This window comes from Hemicordylus capensis, chromosome 2 (assembly GCF_027244095.1).
Source record: "Hemicordylus capensis ecotype Gifberg chromosome 2, rHemCap1.1.pri, whole genome shotgun sequence".
Taxonomy (NCBI): domain Eukaryota; kingdom Metazoa; phylum Chordata; class Lepidosauria; order Squamata; family Cordylidae; genus Hemicordylus; species Hemicordylus capensis.
This window is the reverse complement of record NC_069658.1, coordinates 30,595,451-30,618,543: the sequence shown is the minus strand read 5'-3', so window position 1 is coordinate 30,618,543 and position 23,093 is coordinate 30,595,451. Positions and strand designations below refer to the sequence as shown.

The window sequence follows — 23,093 nt, the reverse complement described above, 5'->3', positions numbered from 1 at the left end:
AGATCAATTTGTGCCACTTATAAAGGCCCTAGGTGTACCAAATTGGGGTGGTAGGTAGGTCCCCTGGGTGCCAACTACCACCCAAATTTTAAGGCAGTGGGGCACTTTGTTGATTTTTAATTATTATTATTATTTTTTAGTTTTTACTGATTTGGGATATTTCTGCCATAAGAAATAATGGGGATTCAAAGTCACCCTATCCTAACCCTAACATGGATCCCCCATCTTTATTTTTTTTATTTATTTTTAATCAAAGCTCTAGCCCTTGTAGAAGTAGAGTTATGGAGCAACAGGTGCAGTCACTATTTTTCAAATGTTTCGATTCTTTAGTGTATAATAACCTTTCCTCAGGGTTCTAGCTCCAACACTATGATGGTGACTCTGAGAACAGCTAATTCTTACACATGTTCTTGCTGGGAGGGTAGCGGGTTGGGGGTGGATGTGTGTAAAACCAGGGTTGGAGCCTGCAATGACCTGGATGGAAGCTGAGGTAAATAACTTTGGCACTCCAGCTATTGTTGAACTACAACTCCCATTATCCCCAGCCAGAATAAATTGTGGCTGGGGGTGATGGAAGTTGTAGTTATGGAGTGCCAGAATTGCCTACTCCTGGTGTAGGCTAACAAGCTGAGACTTAATCCAGACAAGATAGTGATGATGGTGGTCAGTAGGAGAGCTGATCAGGCCCAACCTGTTCTCAGTGGGGTTGCACACAATCTCTTATGGAACATGTAAGCAGCCTGGGGGTTCTCCTGGACCAAGCCTTGCTCTTGAAGGGTCAGGTGGCAGCTGTGGCTAGGAGTATCTTGGCATAATTTCAGTTAAGTTTACCAACCTTACCACTTTTCCTGCATTGGCAATACAGAGATACTGTAATACTGAGATATCTTACAGGATTACAAGAATTACCAAGATGTAGTATGTGAAGGCTTATGTCTGTGTAGTATGTGAAGCTATGTGAAAACCTGAAATGCACAAAATTTAAAAGTCTGAGCCTAAAGTTCTTTGCTGCTAACTGGGCAAAGAGGCACCTTTTTAAAGTGGTGGTTCTCTTTATTTAGCAGGGAGAGAGCAGCTGGCCCCATCCAGCCCCACCACAGCAGCTCTCCAGTGGCTGTGTTGCTGATGTCTGTCTTGCATTTCTTTTTTTAGATTGTAAGCCCTTTGGAGGACAGGGAGCCATTTTATGTATTTATTTGTTTATATCTATGTAAACCACTCTGGGAACTTTTGTTGAAAAGCTATAGATACATATTGGTCGCATTTGTAGTTGTTGCGAACCTTCAGCTCAAAACTGCAGAAAGATGCCTCTAAACTATCGCCCTGTCTTGTCTTTTTTCACTGCCACCTCCTGTGTTGCAGCAGCAACAGCACTTCTCAAAGTAGCTCATCGTTATTTTTTCTATCCAGAGATCCCCGTCAGCTACCCAGAAAGCCTTGGGGCTGAACTGATCAGTTTCTACTTTGGAAAGTCTGCCCTGGCTGCCTGCCTACATCTTTGTTTACGGTGTTGTGAATTCTAGCCGGTTATTATGGTTCATTATGGTTCATTGTTTGTTTCCTGAGCTGTTGCACTGCTTTTTAACTTTGCTTGCTTGCCTGCCTGCCTATTTTGACATTTGTGTAGCTCAGTGGAAGAACACCTGCTTCGCATGCAGAAGGTCTTAGGTTCAATCTCTGGCAGCATCTGTTGCTAGGGCTGGAAAAGACTCTTGCCTGAAATTCTGGAGACCCCTTGCAGTCAGCATAGACAATACTAAGGTAGCTGGACTAATGGTCTGACTCAGTATAAGGCAGCTTTACAAAATTTAGGCTGAGCCTAAAGTACTTTATTGCTAAGTTAGGCACTTTAGGTTGCCTGACAAGATAAGACAGTATATAAATGTTTCAGAAATCTAACATGTGGGACATAGCTCTCCTGCCCAGAAATGCAAGTTGCCCCTTCTGTGCCCCCCGCTCAAAAAAATGTCTAGTTCCACCACTGCCCTCACACCCCTCTCTCATCCTAGGAGGAGGCCAGCCCTAGAACAGCCAAACAGCCTTCTAAGTGGAGATTTGTTTTCATTTATTATATTATGCTTTTAAACCACCCTGTGTTGAAGATCTCCAATGTAAAACAAATCTAACCACAAAAACCATAATATAGAAAACAATAAATAATTAAGAACGGTGATCAGGCACAGAATAAAGAGGATCAGAATTAAGAGCAGAGAAAGATTCCATTCTTCCGTGCCCAAACGCAACCAAGCAGAACCATCTCTAGTGGTTTACAAAATAGCATGAAGGGAGTACACTGTGTCTCTCTCTTCTGCGAGGGAGCTCCAAGGTATGAGGCAAACACAGAGAAGACCCTGTCCTGAATGCATCACGATCAAGCTTCAGCAGGTGTCAGTATGTGAAGCAAGGCCCTCCCAAAAGATTTCATCAAGTGGGTATTTATGAGGGAGAACTATGGTCCTTCCAGTAATCAGGGTTCTAACGGTAATAACCAGCACCTTGAATTACACCCAGTATAGATCAGCAGCCAATGCAAGTCCTTCTATACAGGGATACTGTGTACGCAGGCAGAAGTCCTAGTTAATAATCTGGCTGCCATATTCTGCACCATCTGGAGTTTCCAAATAATTTTTAAGGGCAGTCCCACACAGAGCACACTGTAGTGATCTAACTGGGACACAACCACGTCCGCTGCTAACTGGGCACCTTTTAAAAGTGGGGATTCACTTTATTTAGCAGGGGAAAAGCAACTGGCCCTATCCATCCCCAGCACAGCATCTCTCCAGTGTCTGTTGCTGGTGGCTGTCTTATATTTGTTTGTTTGTTAGAGACTGTGAGCCCTTTGGGGGACAGGGAGCCATTTTATTTATTTATTTAATATATCTCTATGTAAACCACTTCAGGAACTATTGTTGAAAAGCGGTATATAAATATTCACCATAAGGCAAGGATCACCCATGGCCAGATCTGCCATCTCAAGGAAGCGCTGCAGCTATCACACTAGCTAGAACTGTAGCAACAGTCACCACCTGACCCTCAACAGCAAAGCTGGGTGCAAGAGAATCTCCAGACTGTGCACCTGTTCCTTCAGAGGGAGTGCAATTCTATTCAGAACATGTTCTGAATAGATGGTTTAGATCTGCCTGTTCTGGATGGGGTTACACTCACCCTCACCCTGAAAGATCAGGTACATGGCTTGGGAGTGCTCCAGGATCCAAAATTCTCTCTGGTTTCTCAGGTTGGGCCAGGAGTGCTTTTTATCCGCTCAACTGGTACGTCAGCTATGCCAATTTCTGGAGCTAAATGGCCTTAATCAATGGAACTCCGTCTCCAGGTGTTATAGGGTTCAAACAATAACAATCAGACCAAACAAAGAACCCTAGAAATTATTAAAATACCTGACACAGCTCATTATATATATTAACTATAATATAAACATTTAATAATATCAAAGCAGATATTATTAAAGATAATATCATCCTATATAAGAATGCTGATTCAAACACTGTTGAACATCAGGCATTGATAATGACTTTTTTTACATCAAAACCTTTGCTTTTCTTTACAGAATTTTGTTGGATTAATTTTCTTTTATACTCAGTAAAAAAGAAGGAAGCATCAAAGCAACAAAATTACTATAAACATTCTTATAAACTCAAATATGTCAAATAGAGACCCAAATAGAGATGTCCTTCCCAGATATGGTATCAGATGAAATTCTTCGAGTGAATCTTCAACAGAGAAATTCTTCACACAATGCCAAGTCACATCCCACCATAAATGCGATAAAATACAGTTCTCAGATAAAATGAATGTCTTTTCCAAGTGGAGTGTGAAATGGAATCCAAAAATCTTCATGGGAATACATATACCACATGTCAAGTTGCAGCTCCACCCATTACTGTAAAATCCGATTCTCAAATGAAGTGTGTATGTCCTTCCCAAGTGGAGTGCCAAATGGGATCACATAAGAATCATCTTCATGATAATATTTAAAATGCCAGATGCGTTTTACAATAAGTCTTCCTCAGTGGCATTCCATATATATCATCTATCCAAAAGTACAATACATTGCAAATTATATGCCATTAAAGCCATAAAGACTATAGAGATTGGGTTATACGTAACAACCATAAGTGCTTAAATACATCAAAATATTGTAAACATAGAGCTCGTTATCTACATACTATTTAGATGACCTCAAAACAGTGGTACATCTGCTGGTAACCTCCAGACTGGATTACTGCAATGCACTCTATGTGGGGCTGCCCTTGTACGTAGTCCAGAAACTACAGTTGGTCCAGAATGCGGCAGCCAGGCTGGTCTCTGGGTCATCCAGGAGAGACCATATTACTCCCGTATTGAAGGAGTTACACTGGCTGCCAATATGTTCCCAGGCAAAATACAAGGTGTTGGTCATAACCTATAAAGCCCTAAACAGCTTGGGCCCTGGGTTTTTAAGAAATGTCTTCTTAATTATGAATCCCACCACCCATTGAGATCATCAGGAGAGGTCTGTTTGTGGGATGAAAACTGTCATAGCAAAGAAGAGAATTGACATCTGTTGGTTTTCTGAATAAGTCTGTAGTAATCTTCCTCTTATCTAGATTTACCTCCACATCCAAAAATTGTATCCTTTCTTTATTATGTATTAACTCAATAGATGGAGGCATATCATTTTAAAATGCCACAAAACTGAATAGATCTCCCTCCGATCCTGCCCAAATTATGGATTAATGGGTCAGATCACTTGTGGTAGATGCTCAGTGTGTACGCATTATTTTCAATGTGATGCCTTCAGATCTCAACCTATACCGCAAAAAAAGAAATTAAGACAATTTTTCACATGCTGGTCCAACTCTCCAGTTGCCTCGGGGTTGCTCATGGGATACTCTTTCATTTCACTGTGTACTAACAAATGTATTGGATGAAACAGATTATCAAGACCCATTTCAAATTGGCTTTTGGGCAGGTTATGGGGTGGAGACTGCCTTGGTCAGCTTGATGGATGATCTCCAATTAGAAATTGACAGAGGGAGTGCAATTCTGTTGATCCTTTTTGATCTCTCGGTGGCTTTCAATACCATCAACCATGGTATCCTTCTGGACCATCTGAGGGGTATGGGTGTAGGGGCAACTGTTTTACTGTGGTTCTGCTCATACCACTCGGGCAGATTTCAGGGGGTGTTGCGTAGAGACTGCTGTTCTACAAAGCGAGAGCTTTTATATGGTGTTCCTCAGGGCTCCATTTTGTCTCCAATGCATTTTTAAAAACCAAATAAAAACATTGGGAGAGATCATCAGGGGATTTGGTGCAGGATGCTATCAGTATGCTGATGGCACCAAAATATCTTTCTCCATGTCAGCTTCATCAGGTAATGGCATAACTTCCCTAAATGCCTGCCTGGAGGCAGTAATGGGCTGGATGAGAGATAACAATCTGAGGCTGAATCCAAAAATGATGGAGGTGCTCACAGTAGCAAACCGCAATTCAGGAGATGGGATAGATCTAAAGGTTCTAGATTGAGTTACACCCCCAGAAAGAACAGTTTCACAGCTTGGGAGTACTTCTGGACCCAACTCTCTCTAATATCTCAGGTGGAGGTGGTGGCCAGGAGTGCATTTAATCAGCTTCAGCTGACATGCCAGCTGTGCCCTTTCCTGGAAGAGCATGACCTTAAGAGAGTGGTGCACATGCTGGTTACCCTCCAGGCTTGACTACTGCAATGCACTTTATGTGGGGCTGCCTTTGAATGTAGTCCAGAAACTGCAGTTGGTGCAGAATGCTGCCACCAGGTTGGTCCCTGGGATGTCCCAGACAAACCTTATCACTCCTGTTTTGAAAGAACTACACTGGCTGTCAATAGGTTTCCAGACAAAATACAAAGCACTGGTTATCACCTATAAAACCCTTAACAGCTTGGGCCCAAGTTATTTAAGAGAATGCCTTCTCTTAGACATAGTCTAGATATCCAGACAATCTCCAAGGTGGTTTCATGTAGATACTGAACAACATGGGGGACAAGACTAACCCCTGCAAGTCTCCAAAAGCAAAAGGCCATGGGGCCAAGCAACAGTCTCCCAGTGTTATCTCCCTTCAAGGTAGAACCAGAACCAGTCCAAGACTAAATCTCCCAGCCCCAAGCCCTCCATGTGGTCTAGATTAGAAGGCTACTCTAATCTAGCCAATGATATAAAAAGCCACTGAGAGATCCAGCAGAGATCAATAGGGGTGTACTCCCCCATCTATTTCCTGGTGTAGGATGTCCACCAGGTTTTGGTTTGGGTTTTTTTGTTTTTTTGTTTGTTTTGTTTTACATTTATATCCCGCTCTTCCTCCAAGGAGCCCAGAGCGGTGTACTACATACTTGAGTTTCTCTTTCACAACAACCCTGTGAAGTAGGTTAGGCTGAGAGAGAAGTGACTGGCCCAGTCACCCAGCTAGTTTTTTATGGCTGAATGGGGATTTGAATTCGGGTCTCCCCGGCCCTGGTCCAGCACTCTAACCACTACACCACACTGGTTGACTGGAACACTCTATCCACCATAACACAGTATAATGTAAATAAATATATTACTTACATAAATACTATTACAGAATATTTATCACAGAAATAAATACCAAAAAAGGGCTAATCTACACACAACCTTTCTGCACCCTTCAATTTCTTATTGTTGCTATTTTACTGTGATATTTTAAAAGCCACAGTTTAAATGGGATTTTTTATCTTTTCTTTTAAGAAAAGAAAATATCTTTTTAAAAATATTGTATTTTTTTAAAAAAACAAAACTCTTTGCTTTGAATATGCAAAGCAACTTATGGATAGGTTATACAGGGGACAAGAATGTAGCAGTCCTGGTACTCGCTTCAGACAAGCAGTCCTTTGCCGCTTTCCAGATGCTCAAGAATGCGGTTCTCATAAACTGAGCGTTACTGTCTTTATGCAAAAGGTTCAACTATAAGTTGTTCACTTATAGTTGTTTTTTCTAGCCCTTTCATTCTAAAAATCACATAACTGTTTCTGGCTTGACTCAACTCTGAACAGGCACATCATCTCTACTGCTGCCAGGTTGTTGACATCTCAGGTAGATTTGTGCAGAGTAAGTGACATCCAGTGGCCACTGCAGTTCACTGCTAGCTCTTAAATCTTATTACTGAATAGCAGCCTTCAAGCCAAGCTAAGCCAGTCCTCAGTTTCACAGTATTCTTAATGAAGAACTCACAGGGATTTCAGGAACGAGTTGTATGGAAATTCTAAACATACTATAAAAATCCTCATCTAGATTTCATACCGTCTGAGCTTTTGGCAAATATTCTGCTCTTCAGTCCTCCTATTCAAACACCAAACTTCTGATTAAATCTCCATTCTCTTGTGCTTTTCTTTCTTGTGCTTGTGGCCCCTAATGGTGAAACACTTTCCCTATTGGGCTGGCTTCTTTTGTCCCATGTTAAGAAATGATTGAAAAACTCATCTTTTTGCTCTTGCATTTTCTCCTTGACATTTTATTTAATTTCTTTGATTCCTTTCCCTAGGTTGTTGACTTCAATGTTCCTTCTTTCACAGGATGCTCCATGCAGGTTTACTCAAAGGTAAGTTCTGTTCCTGTCGGGGAAAAGATACAGGGTCTTTCCAGTTGTGGCCCCTTGGTTTTGGAATTCCCTCCCAGATGAGCTTCACCATGCTCCAGGATTTTTAAGGAACACTTAATGACGTATCTTTTTAGAGAAGCATCTTAGTTTTTATTCTTTGTCCATTTCTAGAAGGCTTTTAATTTATAAGTCTGGTTTTAATTGGGTCTTATTTTCAACTAAATTTTATTTTATATTTGCATTAGTTTTATTATCTGTGAGCTGCTCCAGATGTTATTGTATTGGACAAGTGGGATACAAATATTTTAAATAAATATTTAATAAATAAACAAAGAAGCAAACAAGTTACACTGTGTTCAATGGGACTTTAAGGAGTATGTTGCAAAAGTGAGCAACAAGTTTGGCAGAAAAGCTCAAAGACAAATAAGTGATAATGGGGGTGAGTTTACATCAAAGGAAATGGCTAATTACCTAAAGGAACAAGGCACTAAACATGAACGAACAGTTCCTTACACCCCACAACAGAATGGTGTAGCAGAAAGAAAGAATCATTCCCTATTAGAGATGACAAGGTGCATGTTGCAGAATGCAGAACTGACAAGCAAATTTTGGGGAGAAGCAGTTATGACTGCCAGTTATCTATAGAACAGACTGCCAAACAAAGCAACAGATGCAACACCTTTTGAATTATAGCATGGAACAAACCCAACTTAGGAGATACCAGATGTTGTGATCAAAAGTGTATATGTATGTTCCTAAAGAGAAAAGAAATAAACTGAACTGCAAATGCTGTTCTGGTAACTCCAGGTCTTAACACTCACATCAGTTTCGGAGAATGAATACAACTGAAGGAAGCCCAGGCGGGTGCGCGGCTGGAGGAGTCAGTCATGTGACTTGCCTCTGGGGGGCCCTACAAGGCAGTGGGCCCCCAGACAACTGTCTCCCCTTGCCCTATTATAGTTACACCCCTGGTCATGAGATTTGGAAGCACCTGAGCAAAGAAGCAGAAGTGAAAGAACTAGGAAGCCTTATCTATTATCTTGGCATTCATGTAGAAAGATAAGAGGATGGAAGCTACCTTTTCAACCAGGAACAGAAGATAAAGGATCTTCGAGAATGTCTGAAACTGACAGAAGCCAATGAAGTCAGTACAGGTGAAACTCGGAAAATTAGAATATCGTGGAAAAGTCCATTAATTTCAGTAGTGCAAATTAAAAGGTGAAACTGATATATGAGACAGACGCATTACATGCAAAGCGAGATAAGTCAAGCCTTAATTTGTTATAATTGTGATGATCATGGCGTACAGCTCATGAAAACCCCAAATCCACAATCTCAGAAAATTAGAATATTACATGGAACCAAGAACACAAGGATTGAAGAATAGAACAATATCGGACCTCTGAAAAGTATACAGTGTACTGTGCTTGATTGGCCAGCAAACCCGCATGACCTGACCCCATAGAGAATCTATGGGGCATTGCCAAGAGAAGGATGAAAGACATGAGACCAAACAATGCAGAATTGCTGAAGGCCGCTAATGAAGCATCCTGGTCTTCCATAATACCTCATCAGTGCCACAGGCTGATAGCATCCATGCCACGCCACACTGAGGCAGTAATTGCTGCAAAAGGGGCCCAAACCAAGTACTGAATACATATGCATGCTTATACTTTTCAGAGGTCTGATATTGTTCTATTCTTCAATCCTTGTCTTCTTGGTTCCATGTAATATTCTAATTTTCTGAGATTGTGGATTTGGGGTTTTCATGAGCTGTACGCCATGATCATCACAATTATAACAAATTAAGGCTTGACTTAGCTCGCTTTGCATGTAATGCGTCTGTCTCATATATCAGATTCACCTTTTAATTTGCATTACTAAAATTAATGGACTTTTGTACGATATTCTAATTTTCCGAGTTTCACCTGTACACCAATGGAGACAAACTTCCTGAAGCAAATCAGGCCAGTGAGCCATTGCCAGACAACCGTCTATACAGAAGAGCAATTGGGAAACTTCTGTACATAGCAAACAGTCACAAGGCCAGACATAGCTGCAACAGTGGGAATTCTGAGCAGAAGAGTAAGTGCACCAAGAATGATTGCACCACAAACAAAAGGCCAGGAAGATAGCTGAAGGGTACAGCACTTGTGATACCAACAAGCAGCAACTGCAGACTAGTGGGATACATGGACGCGGATTGGGCCGAAGACAGAACTATCACAAGTCCACAAGTGGAAACCTGTTTTTCTGTGGAGGTGGAGCCATCAGTTGGACTAGCTGGAAACAGTCGATTGTTGCACTTTCATCTACAGAAGTGGAGTACATATCAGCTGGCCAAACACATCAAGAAGCCACATGGCTACACAAGTTACTGTTACTTTGGGATTGATAAGCCAAAGCCAACTGAGATGTTTTGAGGACAACCAAGGGTGCATCCAACTCTCTCTGATGGAAAAGATTATGTCTCAAACAAAGCACATAGATGCAAAGCACCACTATGTTCAAGAGGCACAAGAGAATGAGCAAGTTAAACTGAAGTACTGCCCAACTCAAGACATGATCACAGATGGGCTGACCAAGCCGCTACCAAGAGACCAATTCCAGATTCTTCAAGAAAAGACAAATGAAAATGAGAAGGGGTGTCAGAGATGCAGCTCCTGCACAGCGCAAGCAACCCTATTGGCCACTAGGCATAGAGACAGCTAGTAAGGGCATTCCCTCTCTGATCATGCTTTCTCTGCTCTACTTCCCCTTTGTTGGACTGATAGTCTCAGGTTTCATTTTATCACCCGAGAGACTTCCATCTTCTCTCCTTCCTTACTTCCTGTATGAAGCTAGCAACCAAACATTTAGGTCTTAATCTATTTCCCTGATGGATTTCCTAAATGAGCTACTTTATTTAGAACTAACCATGTTTCCAGACAATATTAATTAGCAATATCAATTAACCTTACCTGTGCACTTCTGCTGTAGCTGAGGAAGATTCAGAAATCTCCCCTCCTGAGCTCTAACACAATTAACTTGTTTATTGTAGTTAGCCATACATGGGGGAGGGGCTGTGAATCTTGATTTTACAGCCCTATCCTTTGCATGCTTACCGGGTGGGACTAGTCCTGCAAAGCTGTGCATAAGACTGTGACCTTCAATTGCCTGATGTCTGTTCTGCAGGGATTTTTTTTTTAATTGCTATCTTGTAGTTCAAAAAAATAAATGTGGTTCTAAAAGAACATTTGTGCAGCTCAAAAATTCAAACACCACAAGTTGTATTGTGTTCAATGATATAGAAAGTGGCTGATAACAAGGAGTATAGTGAAAAGTCCAGGCTCCTCTAGAACCAGACCCTGATCACCTATACCCATTTCTCATCTCCCTGCTGAAATCGCTTCCCACAGACTCCACTACTACTCCCCAGTATCTTCACCAATGAATATAAAACCCTTCTGCAACTGTACTGTCAAATTCCCAGTTCTGTGCATTTTCTCCCATTTTGTGTAGGCTTCTGAACATGAACTTTTCTTTAAGCCATAAAGGCTAATAAGGTAAAGGTAAAGTGTGCCGTCAAGTCGGTGTCGTCTCCTGGTGACCACAGAGCCATGTAGTTTCCTTGGGTAGAATACAGGAGGGGTTTCCCATTGCCATCTCCCATACAGTATGAGATGATGCCATTCAGTCTCTTCTTGTATCGCTGTTGCCCAGCATAGGTGTTTCCCAAAGTCTGGGAAACATACCAGCGGGGATTCAAACAGGCAGCCTCTGGCTTGCTAGTCAAGTCATTTCCCCACTGCGCCATTAGGTAGTTTGCTCATAAAAGCTAGTATAGCCCTTGATAAAACTTATCCTCCAGGTATTTGTCCTTTTTAAAGAAAGGCACCTATGCAGATGGCCATCTACACATCTTGTGGAGGTGCATTAATGATGCATCGTGTGAAGTAGTACTTGCCCTTGTCTGTACTTGATCTGCATTAGGTAATCTTGATCACCCAAGATCTCATACCACAAAACCAAATTCCAAGCTCTACAACTTGATTGAACCCACAGCTATCCCCCTCTCTCCTAAACAACAGCAGCAGCCATCTGAATGAGAAACGGGCAAACTTCCACAAAAACAGATTAAGAACTTGAGAATCAAAGACATTCTCCACACAACTGTTGCTTTAAATTAGGACAAATATCTTGGATAACCCAAAGTATACCACCGTTGCAAAATAACTGCTCTGGGTAAAACTGTAGTGGAATTCCAAAGGGGGGAAAGAGACAAATTAGCAGAAACAGTTCATCTAAAGTCTGCATTTTCTTTCTTTTTTTAAAGAGCCTTTGTTTATCTTCCTCATTATCCATCCCATGGAGGAAAACATGCCACTTTAGAAAGGAGTTTGTGATCATTGGCATGGGAAAAAAAGGCCATCCACTAAATTTGAAGATGAAAAATGCATTATGGTTACAAACATACTTTTCACAATTTAATTATCTGTGGGTATATGGGGTGGTAAAGTACGCTGGATGGCTGATTAGCTTCATACCCAGCTGCGATGGTACATTCTGGCCCTCTCATTTAGGAAGGATCACATGCTTGTAGGCTGAAGCTCTAATTAATAGAATTATTTGTTTCTTCCAAGTGACTTCAGACCAGCTGTTTTATACAAGTCACTGCCATGAGAGCAGAGTAATTTTGGTCACCAATCCACAATTTCTGGAAAAGCAGCCAATGAAAACTAGCAGCTCTCAGGAGCTGCATGCTTAAACCCTCTGCCAGTTAACAAGCATTTGAGGCAAGTGCCAATGTACTGCCCTGCCCTGCCCGGCTCCACCCACTGGGCTACAGCTGGTGCTGATGACACCCCATCCCCTGCTGGCCCCACCTCCACACCTCTCATGATCCCAGCCGCTGTCCCCACCCACCCACATTGCCAGAAGGGTTGTGGAATCCCACCATGGCTTGGACACCACATATCCAAGCACCGGCGGCTTCACATGCTGGGATCTCTTCTTGCAACTGAGCTAGAACCAACTCTCTCTCTTCCTCCCTCCTTTCCCTTCCTGCACCAAACTTGTCCAGAGATTAAGCAGACAAGTTGGGTCCTGGAAGGAAGAGACAGTGCAAGACAGAGTATATGAGCTGGCATTAGCACAGCGGCAGGCATGCAAAGCTACTAGGACATGGATACACGCTAACTACTACCTCACGGTGTGGAGCAAGGCTGGTGCACCCCATCTGCCAAGAAGAGGGATGAAGGTCCCTGCGTGGAGGGTGGCCCAAGGGAGCAGAGGCAGGGCAGTGGCAGGAGACAGGGTGACACCCACAGACAGAGACAATATTGTTTAAACTGTTTTAAGAACTTTTTGTTGAAAGGCTGTAGTTAAATTTTTAATTCATGGCAGGATGAAGTGCCTGTGCTTGCCACCTAAGGCAGACACACCTCTCCTGGCCTCATGACAGAGCCGCCCTGTCTGCAAGCGGGTAGCCCCACCATTCCCATCTTCCAACTTCTCTAGTGAAAAAGGTCTGGTAAGTTTGTTCAGTACATGTGCAGGTATGTCAGCAGTAATAAAGGGTTTACTAACTCCTCACACCTGCTTGCTTGAAAGTGTTTTAGCCAAGTGTGGTGCTAGCTAGAGCACCTTTCTTATGAGGCAAGGCTACAACACCTGGGGCTTTTTAGTTTAGAAAAAAGATGACTGCAGGGAGACATGATAGAGGTCTATAAAATCATGCATGGTGTGGAGAAAGTGGATAGAGAGAAATTCTTCTCCCTCTCACACAACACTAGAATCAGGGCTCATCCCATGAAATTGATTGCTGGGAAATTTAGGACCAGCATATGGAATTACTTTTTCACACAACGCATAATCAACTTGTGGAATTATCTGCCACAAGATGTGGTGACAGCCTACAACCTGGATGGCTTTAAGCAGAGTTTGGATAACTTCATGGAGGAGACGTCTATAGGCCGCCTCCAGCCTCAAAGGCAGGATGCCTCTGAGTACCAGTTGCAGGGGAGGAACAGCAGGAGAGAGGACATGCCCTCAACTCCTGCCTGTAGGCTTCCTGTGGCATCTGGTGGGCCACTGTGTGAAAGAGGATGCTGGACTAGATGAGCCTTGGGCCTGATCCAGCAGGGCTGTATTGGTAGCTACCAAGTTCTAGCTATAGGCTACCAAGACTAAAGTGTCAAATCTTTGGGCATTTGTAGATAAGGGGATACTCCATTTGAAAATGGAAGCTGTTTGCAATTACTTCCTCTCTGTCCAGATTACGTAGCTCCCTTTCGTGCTAGGTATTAGCGATTGTAAATGGGTGGTTTAACTTTAGACTGATTACTTCTTCCATGCACTATTATGCAATGCCACCTGCTGGGCATTTGTGGGAAACCCAGGATGAAAATTATTTCTTAAGATTACTTCAAGAGTAGTTTGACTTTTATCACAGATAGAATTTTTTAAAAATTAAATATTAATTTTTCTCCAATACTGAGATTTAGCAATAAACGTCTGCTTGCATTTGAAGCACATACTTGCATTATGTTAACATGCAATAAACAGGACAGTCATTTTGTGGTTGGCTATAATAGAAAGTAAGATGGTAAAAGTTGCTGAAGTATGTAGAATAAAGGAGCAGGTGTCCCAGAAGGCCCAAACTCACTGTCTTCCTACACTTTTCTAATTGCATAGATCAAGATTTGTGAAGGAGACCAACTCAAGTGATTGGTCATGCAAGTGACAAAACTGTTAGTGCAATACAAAAACATGCAAATTAGCACTTCTGCCAATAAGTATCCACACCTGTTTTAGAAGGAAGAAAGTCAGGTATTTGGAGAACACAGAAGAATACTTCAATTTTGTTTGCTTTATTATTATTACTTTTTTTTAATAATTCTCTTCACGTCTCATAATATAAACACAATTCTAGAGTTAACAATAGTATTTCTGGTCCTGTTACAAACTGCTTGTATATCTTAAAATTAAAAGGGGTGGGGGGAGACATTTTAAAAAGTTGGACGCTGCAGCCTTTAAGGCAGCACTCAACATTCCAAGGCTGATGCATCTCTTCTTGGCCACATTATTGTGGAGGTTGTCCAGAAACGCATGGTACAAAAGTTAAGGTCCTGAACAGCTCCTACTGAAACATAGCTGCCCCTAGTTTTACATTAGAATGCTGTGGCTCAAGTATTCTTATTCAACAGAACAACTTAAATATTGTTTTAGGTACTTTTTTCTGAGCAACATTAAAAAATAAGATTTCTAAAAATGCTGAATGCAATCAATCTGAGCGCTTCTTCTGTGCAAGCCCCACTGGAATGAGAGGGTGCTGAACAAAAGACCACTCCTGTTGGTTCAGTGGACCTGGAAGCATAGCTAGATTCGGCCCATGGCCATCTCTTGATGTTCACTATATGGGATCCTCACCATATGAAAAGCAGGAGGTAGCTAAATGGACAAGATTTTCATCTGCTATTAAATTAGATGGTCCCAATAAGCACAATGATAAAAATCTGGATTTATAAACAGTCAAGTTGGGCTAAGTTTAACTCACTTCATAGTAGCCTGTCTTGCCCAGATGTTAAGGCTTTCTAACACAAGTACAGCTATTTATTTTGCTTCTGTCACCACGAACGGTTGCTACATCATTATGCAAACATGACAAATTCATTTTATTAGTCAAACATTTGAGTTCCACTCAAGTGCACTGAACATGATCAAGGCTGCACTGGAAGCCATAAAACAAACATATTTACCACTGAACTGCAGCATTTCAGTGTTATTTTGCTCAGATTAAAAAGGAAGACCAGCAATCAGAATTTTTTTCCCCTGAAGCTTATTGGGTTTCCATATATTGCCCACATGATTTATTAATTTAAAAAGTTATTCTCGATAGACACTCAAATTGCACCTTCTTCCAGCATGTGAAGTACGTTGGACAAAAAATGCCCAGTTCCAGCATCTCAAACACAATTATTTCAAAAAGCATCAGAAGTAGCACACACAGAAAGACAATTTAAAAGGTTGCAGATTAGTCCAAATTTGAAATATCCAGTTAGGGGCCTAAGATTTGGCAATGAATAACCTGCCAAATTAAGTTCTGTATCCACTTGGAATCAAAAGAAGTGAAGTAATAGGTCTATTAGAGCTAGCAGCAACTGCACTGCATACATGCACATTTCCCTTATGTCTTGTGTGACACTAAATAGACGCATCCCTCAAATTCCTGAGTGTCATTGTGTTACATGTGTGGCTACCAAGGAAAGATTCCTGAAATGCACTGCATTCAAAAATAGACTTATTCTAGGTTCCACACTTCCCAAACGAGGTCACCAGGTATCACCACCCACACCCCACCCCTGCCAATTTATACTCTTACATAAATTTTCACTTTATTTCTGGACCTTAAGAACCCTTGACTTAACATTGATGTATATAACACTTTTTGAATTTTTGTTCATACTGGCCAAAGGGTAGCAGGTTTTCTTGGGTTTTGTTTTTTAAACAATTGGTATTTAATTCTGGCCGGACTCTCTCACTTTGGCCTGCAGAGCATCACAAGTCTTCTTAGCATCTCCTAAGAGCATGGCAGTGTTGGGCTTGTAAAAGATCGGATTGTCCACAGCTGCATAGCCAACACCCAGAGATCTCTTCATAACAATGACCTGAAAAGGAAGAAGCCAACATTAGATATAGCTCAGAAATGCAGGTGTTCCATAATAGCTTAACATCACAACAAACTCCTCACTCATTTATGCAGCTTCCTCCAAAAACAAAGCAGATATACACTAATACTGGGCCTTGACAGGCTATGTCTGGACACAGAATTTAGATGTTGGGGCCAAATTTGCCCCACAGTTTTAGAAAGGCCTAGTGTCGTCTACTGCTGGCTAGTACAACCTTTCCCATTTATCCAGTGAGCATGAGTGCATCTACTTGAATTAACAACAATAACCACCACCACCTCCTCCTAAAAGGAAGATTGGATTAGAAAATAAAATCGCCAGGCTTAGATCAGATGCTAGTAAACTGAAATATATGAAAGATGAGAAGCTGGCGAATGAAAACACCAAACAGTATCTGATCCAAAAATACCATCTAGATTCAAAGAAAATTAGCGAAGTCCTGGAAATAATAAAGCAGCAAATAACAGCAGTGTCAAAGAAGATTAGCAAATACGAAGCCACACAGGCAGAATCTCCAATTCCGGTCGCATCAGAGACATTTCTACCAAAGCATAGAAGGAGAAACTGCAAGAAACACCAAATAAAGAAGAAACAGTGCAATTCTGGGGGAAATTATGGGACAATCCAGTAGATTATAATAAAAAAGCAGGCTGGGTGAAAGAGGTCAAAAAATGTAACCAACAAATGCAAGATCTATTAATAACACCAGAATTAATAAGTTAAAGAGCAAAGAAAATTAAAAATTGGACTGCACCAGGCGACGATGAACTGCATGACTTCTGGCTTAAAACACCTAACAAGCCTTCATAAACAACTATCAAAACAGTTTAATCACATTTTGCAAGGAGGTGATATTGAACAATAGCTAACAACTGGGAAAACTCATCTCATAATGAAAGACCCAGCAAAAGGTGCAGTTCCAAGTAATTATAGACCGATTAAAAAAAAAGTTGGGGAAAATGAAGATGCACAAATATTATGGGACTTCCGACTACAAACAAACATCTGCCACACAATACATTAGATATAACTGTAGTCAAAAAGAAAGAAAAACAAGTCAAAATAATCGACATAGCAATACCAGGTGATAGCAGAATAGAAGAAAAAGAAATAGAAAAAATAACACAATACAAAGATCTACAAACAGAAATTGAAAGGCTGTGGCAGATGAAGACCAAAATAATCCTAGTAATAATTGGTGCCCTGAGTGCAATTCCAAAACACCTTGAAGAGCACCTCAACACCATAGGGGCCACAGAAATCACCATCAGCCAATTACAAAAAGCACCTTTACTGGGAACAGCCTATATTCTGCATCGATATCCATAATAATAACAATAATATTGATAATAAAATTCAGTCATCCCAGGTCCTTGGGAAGGACTCGATGTCTAGCTAAAACAAGCCAGTCAATAATACCTGTCTGACTATGTAAACAAGAGATAATAATAATGTTGTTATTATTATTATTAAAGTAGATGCACTCAAAGTACACATGCTCACTGGATAAATGGGAAAGGTTGTATTATTATTATTACATTTTATATCCCGCTCTTCCTCCAAGGAGCCCAGAGCAATGTACTACACACTTAGGTTTCTCCTCACAACAACCCTGTGAAGTAGGTTAGGCTGAGAGAGAAGTGACTGGCCCAGAGTCACCCAGCAAGTATCATGGCTGAATGGGGATTCGAACTTGGGTCTCCCCGGTCCTAGTCCAGCACTCTAACCACTATACCACGCTGGCTCTTCTTAATAACACAATCTTCTTTATTATGTATATAGTTATCCTTTTATTCTGAAAGGTATATTTACAAAATAAAATTTAATATTGTAGTTTAAAATATGTTTTGTTTCTTTCCTACATCTAAGGCCTATCCCATTCTAGAAAAAAGGAGTTTAAAAGGGATGCTATTCAGTTAAAGAACAATTGGTGCTAAAATAATTGTGAGGAGAAGGGTTTTGTTTTATAAAGGGAACTCCACAAATAGTTGGAAGCGAGGGTCCTAAGGGAGACACCACACCACTTTCCCCCTAAAAGAGCATCCAAAGCCACTTACAACAATTAATTAAAACAGAACTACAATAAATCAATAGACACAGAAAATACTAGAGCAGCCAGAAGTCAAACCCACATGGTGCAAACTGCAGAGACCCAATGTGAGCAAGGAGACAAATTAGAACATGGTTGGGAATGTAAGTTGGAAAGCAATTGGCTCCCATTCAAGATGAAGCAAGGAGAAAAGGAAAGAAGTCTCTGTGACTGTCAAAGCCGTGCCAAGTGGAAGAGGGCAGCACACAAAATCCATCACAAGGCAGCAAACATCACACCATACGTGGCTGGAAGGCGCAGGAAGTGGGGATTCAGACGATGCTTGCGAAGCAGTCTTAAGGATACATCATTAGAACCCTCCTGCTTAAGTGGACACTGAAAAGTTGTGCAGGTTCTGTCACTTTTAACACAGACCACGTTCATCCGTGTCTCTTATACAATGTAACCTGCATTGTATAGCCCTTGATTTTCAAGTATGGCAACCTTTGTTTTGAGGACTGTTTAGGTATGAGGTATGTTGGTTGCTAGACATGCAAATAGGTCTGAGGTGAGTATGGGGATATTTATTCCCTCCCTTTCTTTCTACATTAAAAAAAAATCACGATGGCTACATTAGAATAATGGCTGCTGCTACTATAATTTTAAAAAATCATTTTTTAAAATGCCTGAGTGAACAGAAAGGTCTTCATTTGGCATCTAAAAGAACAATGTGATAGTGCCAGGTGAGCTTAACCAGGAAGCTATGCCATAAACGGGGTGTGGCCACCAAAAAGGCTCTCACCCTAGCAGATACTCGCCTCTCCTCGTTCTGCAAGGGTACTCAGAGCAGGGCCTCCGAAGATCTTAAGGTCTGAGCTGAGATATACAGTGAGGGAAATAAGTATTTGATCCCCTGCTGATTTTGTCCGTTTGCTCTCTGACACAGAAATGACCAGGCTATAACGGGAATGATAGGTTTATTGTAGCTGTGAGAGACAGAATAACAACAAACAAACCCTCAAAAGCCCAGTGCCCAAAAGTCAGCGATGGATTTGCATTGTAGTGAGGGAAATAAGTATTCGATCCCTTCACAAAAGATGTCTTAGTACTTGGTGGCAAAACCCTTGTTGGCAATCACAGAGGTCAGACGTTTCTTGTAGTTGGCCACCAGGTTTGCACACAACCCAGGAGGGATGTTGTCCCACTCCTCTTTGCAGATCCTCTCCAAGTCAGAAAGGTTTCGAGGCTGATGTTTGGCAACCCGGACCTTCAGCTCCCTCCACAGATTTTCTATGGGATTAAGGTCTGGAGACTGGCTGGGCCACTCCAGGACCTTCATGTGCTTCTTCTTGAGCCACTCCTTTGTTGCCTTGGCTGTGTGTTTTGGGTCATTGTCTTGCTGGAATACCCATCCACGACCCATTCTCAATGCCCTGGCTGAGGGAAGGACATGCTCACCCAAGATCTGACGGTACATGGTCCCGTCCATCGTCCCTTCGATGCGGTGAAGGTGTCCTGTCCCCTTAGCAGAAAAACACCCCCAAAGCATAATGTGTCCACCTCCATGTTTGACGGTGGGGATGGTGTTCTTGGGCTCATAGGCAGCATTCCTCCTCCTCCACACACGGCGAGTTGAGTTGATGGCAAAGAGCTCGATTTTGGTCTAATCTGACCACAACACTTTCACCCAGTTCTCCTCTGGATCATTCAGATGTGCATTGGCAAACTGCAGACGGGCCTGTACATGTGCTGCCTTGAGCAGGGGGACCTTGCGGGCACTGCAAGATTTCAGTCCTTCACGGCGTAGTGTGTTACCAATTGTTTTCTTGGTGATTATGGTTCCAGCTGCCCTGAGATCATTGACAAGTTCCCCCCGTGTAGTTCTGGGCTGCTTTGTCACCGTTCTCATGATCATTGCAACTCCACGAGGTGAGATCTTGTATGGAGCCCCAGACCGAGGGAGATTGACAGTTATTCTGTGTTTCTTCCATTTGCAAGTTATCGTGCCAACTGTAGTCACCTTCTCACCAAGCTGCTTGGTGATAGTCTTGTAGCCCAGTCCAGCCTTGTGCAGGTCTACAACCTTGTCCCTGACATCCTTCGACAGCTCTTTGGTCTTGGGCATGGTGGTGAGTTTGGAAGCTGAGTGATTGCTTGCTTTTATGGACAGGTGTCTTTTATACAGGTACTGTAACAAGCTGGGATTAGGAGCACTCCCTTACAGAGGGTGTTCCTCATCTCAGCCCGTTACCTGCATATAGTGAAAAGACACCTGGGAGCCTGAAATCTTGCTGGTTGTTAGGGGATGGAATACTTATTTCCCTCACTACAATGCAAATCCATCGCTGACTTTTGGGCACTGGGCTTTTGAGGGTTTGTTTGTTGTTATTCTGTCTCTCACAGCTACAATAAACCTACCATCCCAATTATAGCCTGGTCATTTCTGTGTCAGAGGGCAAACGGACAAAATCAGCAGGGAATCAAATACTTATTTCCCTCACTGTATGGGGCAAGGCACTCCATCAGATAACCCAGTCTCAAGCCATTTAGGGCTTTAAAAGGTTAAAACCAGCACTTTGAATTGGGCCCAGAAACGGACTGGGAGCCAATGCAGCCAACAAAGTGCTGGCATAATATGATCAAAGTTCCCAGTCCCCATTAATAAATCTGTCTGCCCTATTTTGTACCAACTGCAGTTTCCAGACTATTTTCAAAAGATTAGCCGTAATCTAAGCAAGAGGTTTTCAGAGCGTGAGTAACTGTGGCCAAGCTATCTCTATCTCCAGGTACCATCACAGTTGGCGTATCAGCCACAGCTGATAAGAGGTGCTCCAAGCCACCGAGACCACTAGTACCTTTTGCCCATAATGGCAAATTGGTTCAGGAGAATAAAGTGGGAAGGCGCAGTTTTTGAGAGACATTATTATAGAAGATTTTTAACAAAAGGAATTCCTTTAAAGAGATTGTGAAGACATGGGTTTACAACATAGTCATTTGTAACCCTACCTGCTTTGCCTTCCAGACTTCTAGAACCGGCATCCCAGCGATGATAGAGTTAGGATCTTCCTGGGCAGCTGAATTAACTGTGTCATTGGCACCAATGACAAGGACAAGATCGGTTTCTGTAAAACAAACAGGGAAGAGACAACCAAAATAAAGGTTTGCAAATATGAGACTGGATGGCCCCTATGCCAATTTTTACAATTCTGAGTTAATGTTAGTTTGCTTTTGGGGGGCGGGAACCACCAACTTAAGCAAAAACAGAGCAAGCTATCCTCTCTGACCTGGAAAATCTTCATTGATTTCATCCATTTCTAGAACGATGTCATATGGTACACCAGCTTCTGCAAGGAGCACATTCAGTTGTCCAGGCATGCGGCCAGCTACAGGGTGAATACCAAACCTAAGGATGGCAGGAGAAAGAGATGGTGAGATCAAGCACACACACTGACTGTGTCTGTCTGAGAGCGAGAGCACATGCATGACAAACACTCTCTATCTATCTCTCTCACACACACACCCCTTTAAAATCCCCTGTTATTCAGTCAAGGCTGATTTAAGTTCCCGCAGCACTATGGCCAACTAGGGATCTGAACCCAGTTTACCACACAGTCTTCAAAAAGGGGTCTACGGGATATTCTTTGCTTTTAAAAAAGAAGAAGTTGGACCACATTTTAATCCAATATTTTGCAAAGGGCAGTTTATTGAAAGAAGGTGATAGTGCACAGAAATTGCCACAGAAGACAGCAGCCACACACCTAATTCCCTTTTCCCTCTCCATACTGCCTTAAACAATTTACCTGTTCAGGTGTCACAGAAAGTGGGAGTGCTGTACCCACGTATAGCATCCCTGAGAACACACTTGGAAGCGTGCTAAAAGCAGCTGGAAGGGGGGCTGATTTAGCACACATCATGGTGAGGACACGTATGGTCAATGCTCTCTCGGGGGCACTGTAGCTGTGTACAACACCCTCACCTTCTATGATGCTGAGGAGAGCTGATGGCATTAGGCCATGGCCAAGTTGTGAAGTTGTGTGAGACAGTTCTAGTCTGAATTAATCCCAAAGGATTAATTGGATTTCAATTTTAAATGCTAGGCCTTTCATGGTATAACCATTATTTTAATGTGGTCATATTTTCATATGTTACAAGATCAGTCACTCAATTTACAACTCAAGGGAACCACATTTGTCAGATTTAAAACTGTTGAATATGAGGCAAGATGAAATTTTTACTTAAAAAGGGGGGGGGGGAATCAGGCTGTATCAATGATCTTGGCTATTTTTCAAGTAGGGGCAACTTGGGCAAAAAGCCTTCGATATGAGAAGCCTTCATTTCCCACCGTGCTGACCTCCACACAGTGTTGCACTTCTCCCAGTGCTGGGGTGGGGGTGCTTTCAGAACCGATGGCGCTTTCAGAGCCTAAGCGGTCTATGGCGCTTTCAGAGCCCTGTCAAACTTCAGCGCCATCTTGAAAGGTGTGCATGGAGCACTAGAAACTGTAGTCCTTCCAGTGCTTTCCCCATAGAGCTCTATGGAGAAAGCTCTGGGAAAGACTTCATTTCCCAGTGCTCCGTGCACGCCTGCCAAGGTGGCACTGAGGCATGAAAGGGCTCAGTTTCCCTTAAATGAGTCCCACTGGCACGGGGCAAATGTCAGCACCGCACAGTGGGAACCGTTACCTCTGCACACTGCTAAAGGGAATGTGTGGAGTACTGAGCTTCAGCTGAAGCTTGCACAGACCTAGCAAACAATTAAGAGAGCTCCATTTGGGGTTGATGGGAGCCACCACTGGCTCCCAGGCCTT

The 23,093-nt window shown here is 42.2% G+C and overlaps 1 protein-coding gene across 1 annotated transcript in view; it reads right to left on the bottom strand.

Moving 5' to 3' along the window:
• Positions 1-14,420: 14,420 nt before the first annotated feature.
• Positions 14,421-23,093, bottom strand: part of NNT (nicotinamide nucleotide transhydrogenase) — an 85,798-nt gene continuing 77,125 nt past the window's right edge. Inside the window, exons 20-22 of the mRNA XM_053298420.1 lie at positions 21,571-21,689; positions 21,293-21,408; positions 14,421-16,236 (exon numbers count right to left, since the gene is read on the bottom strand). Of these exons, the coding sequence (XP_053154395.1) occupies positions 16,087-16,236; positions 21,293-21,408; positions 21,571-21,689 (385 nt within the window). The 3' untranslated portion in view covers positions 14,421-16,086. The remainder of the gene's footprint in view (positions 16,237-21,292; positions 21,409-21,570; positions 21,690-23,093) is intronic.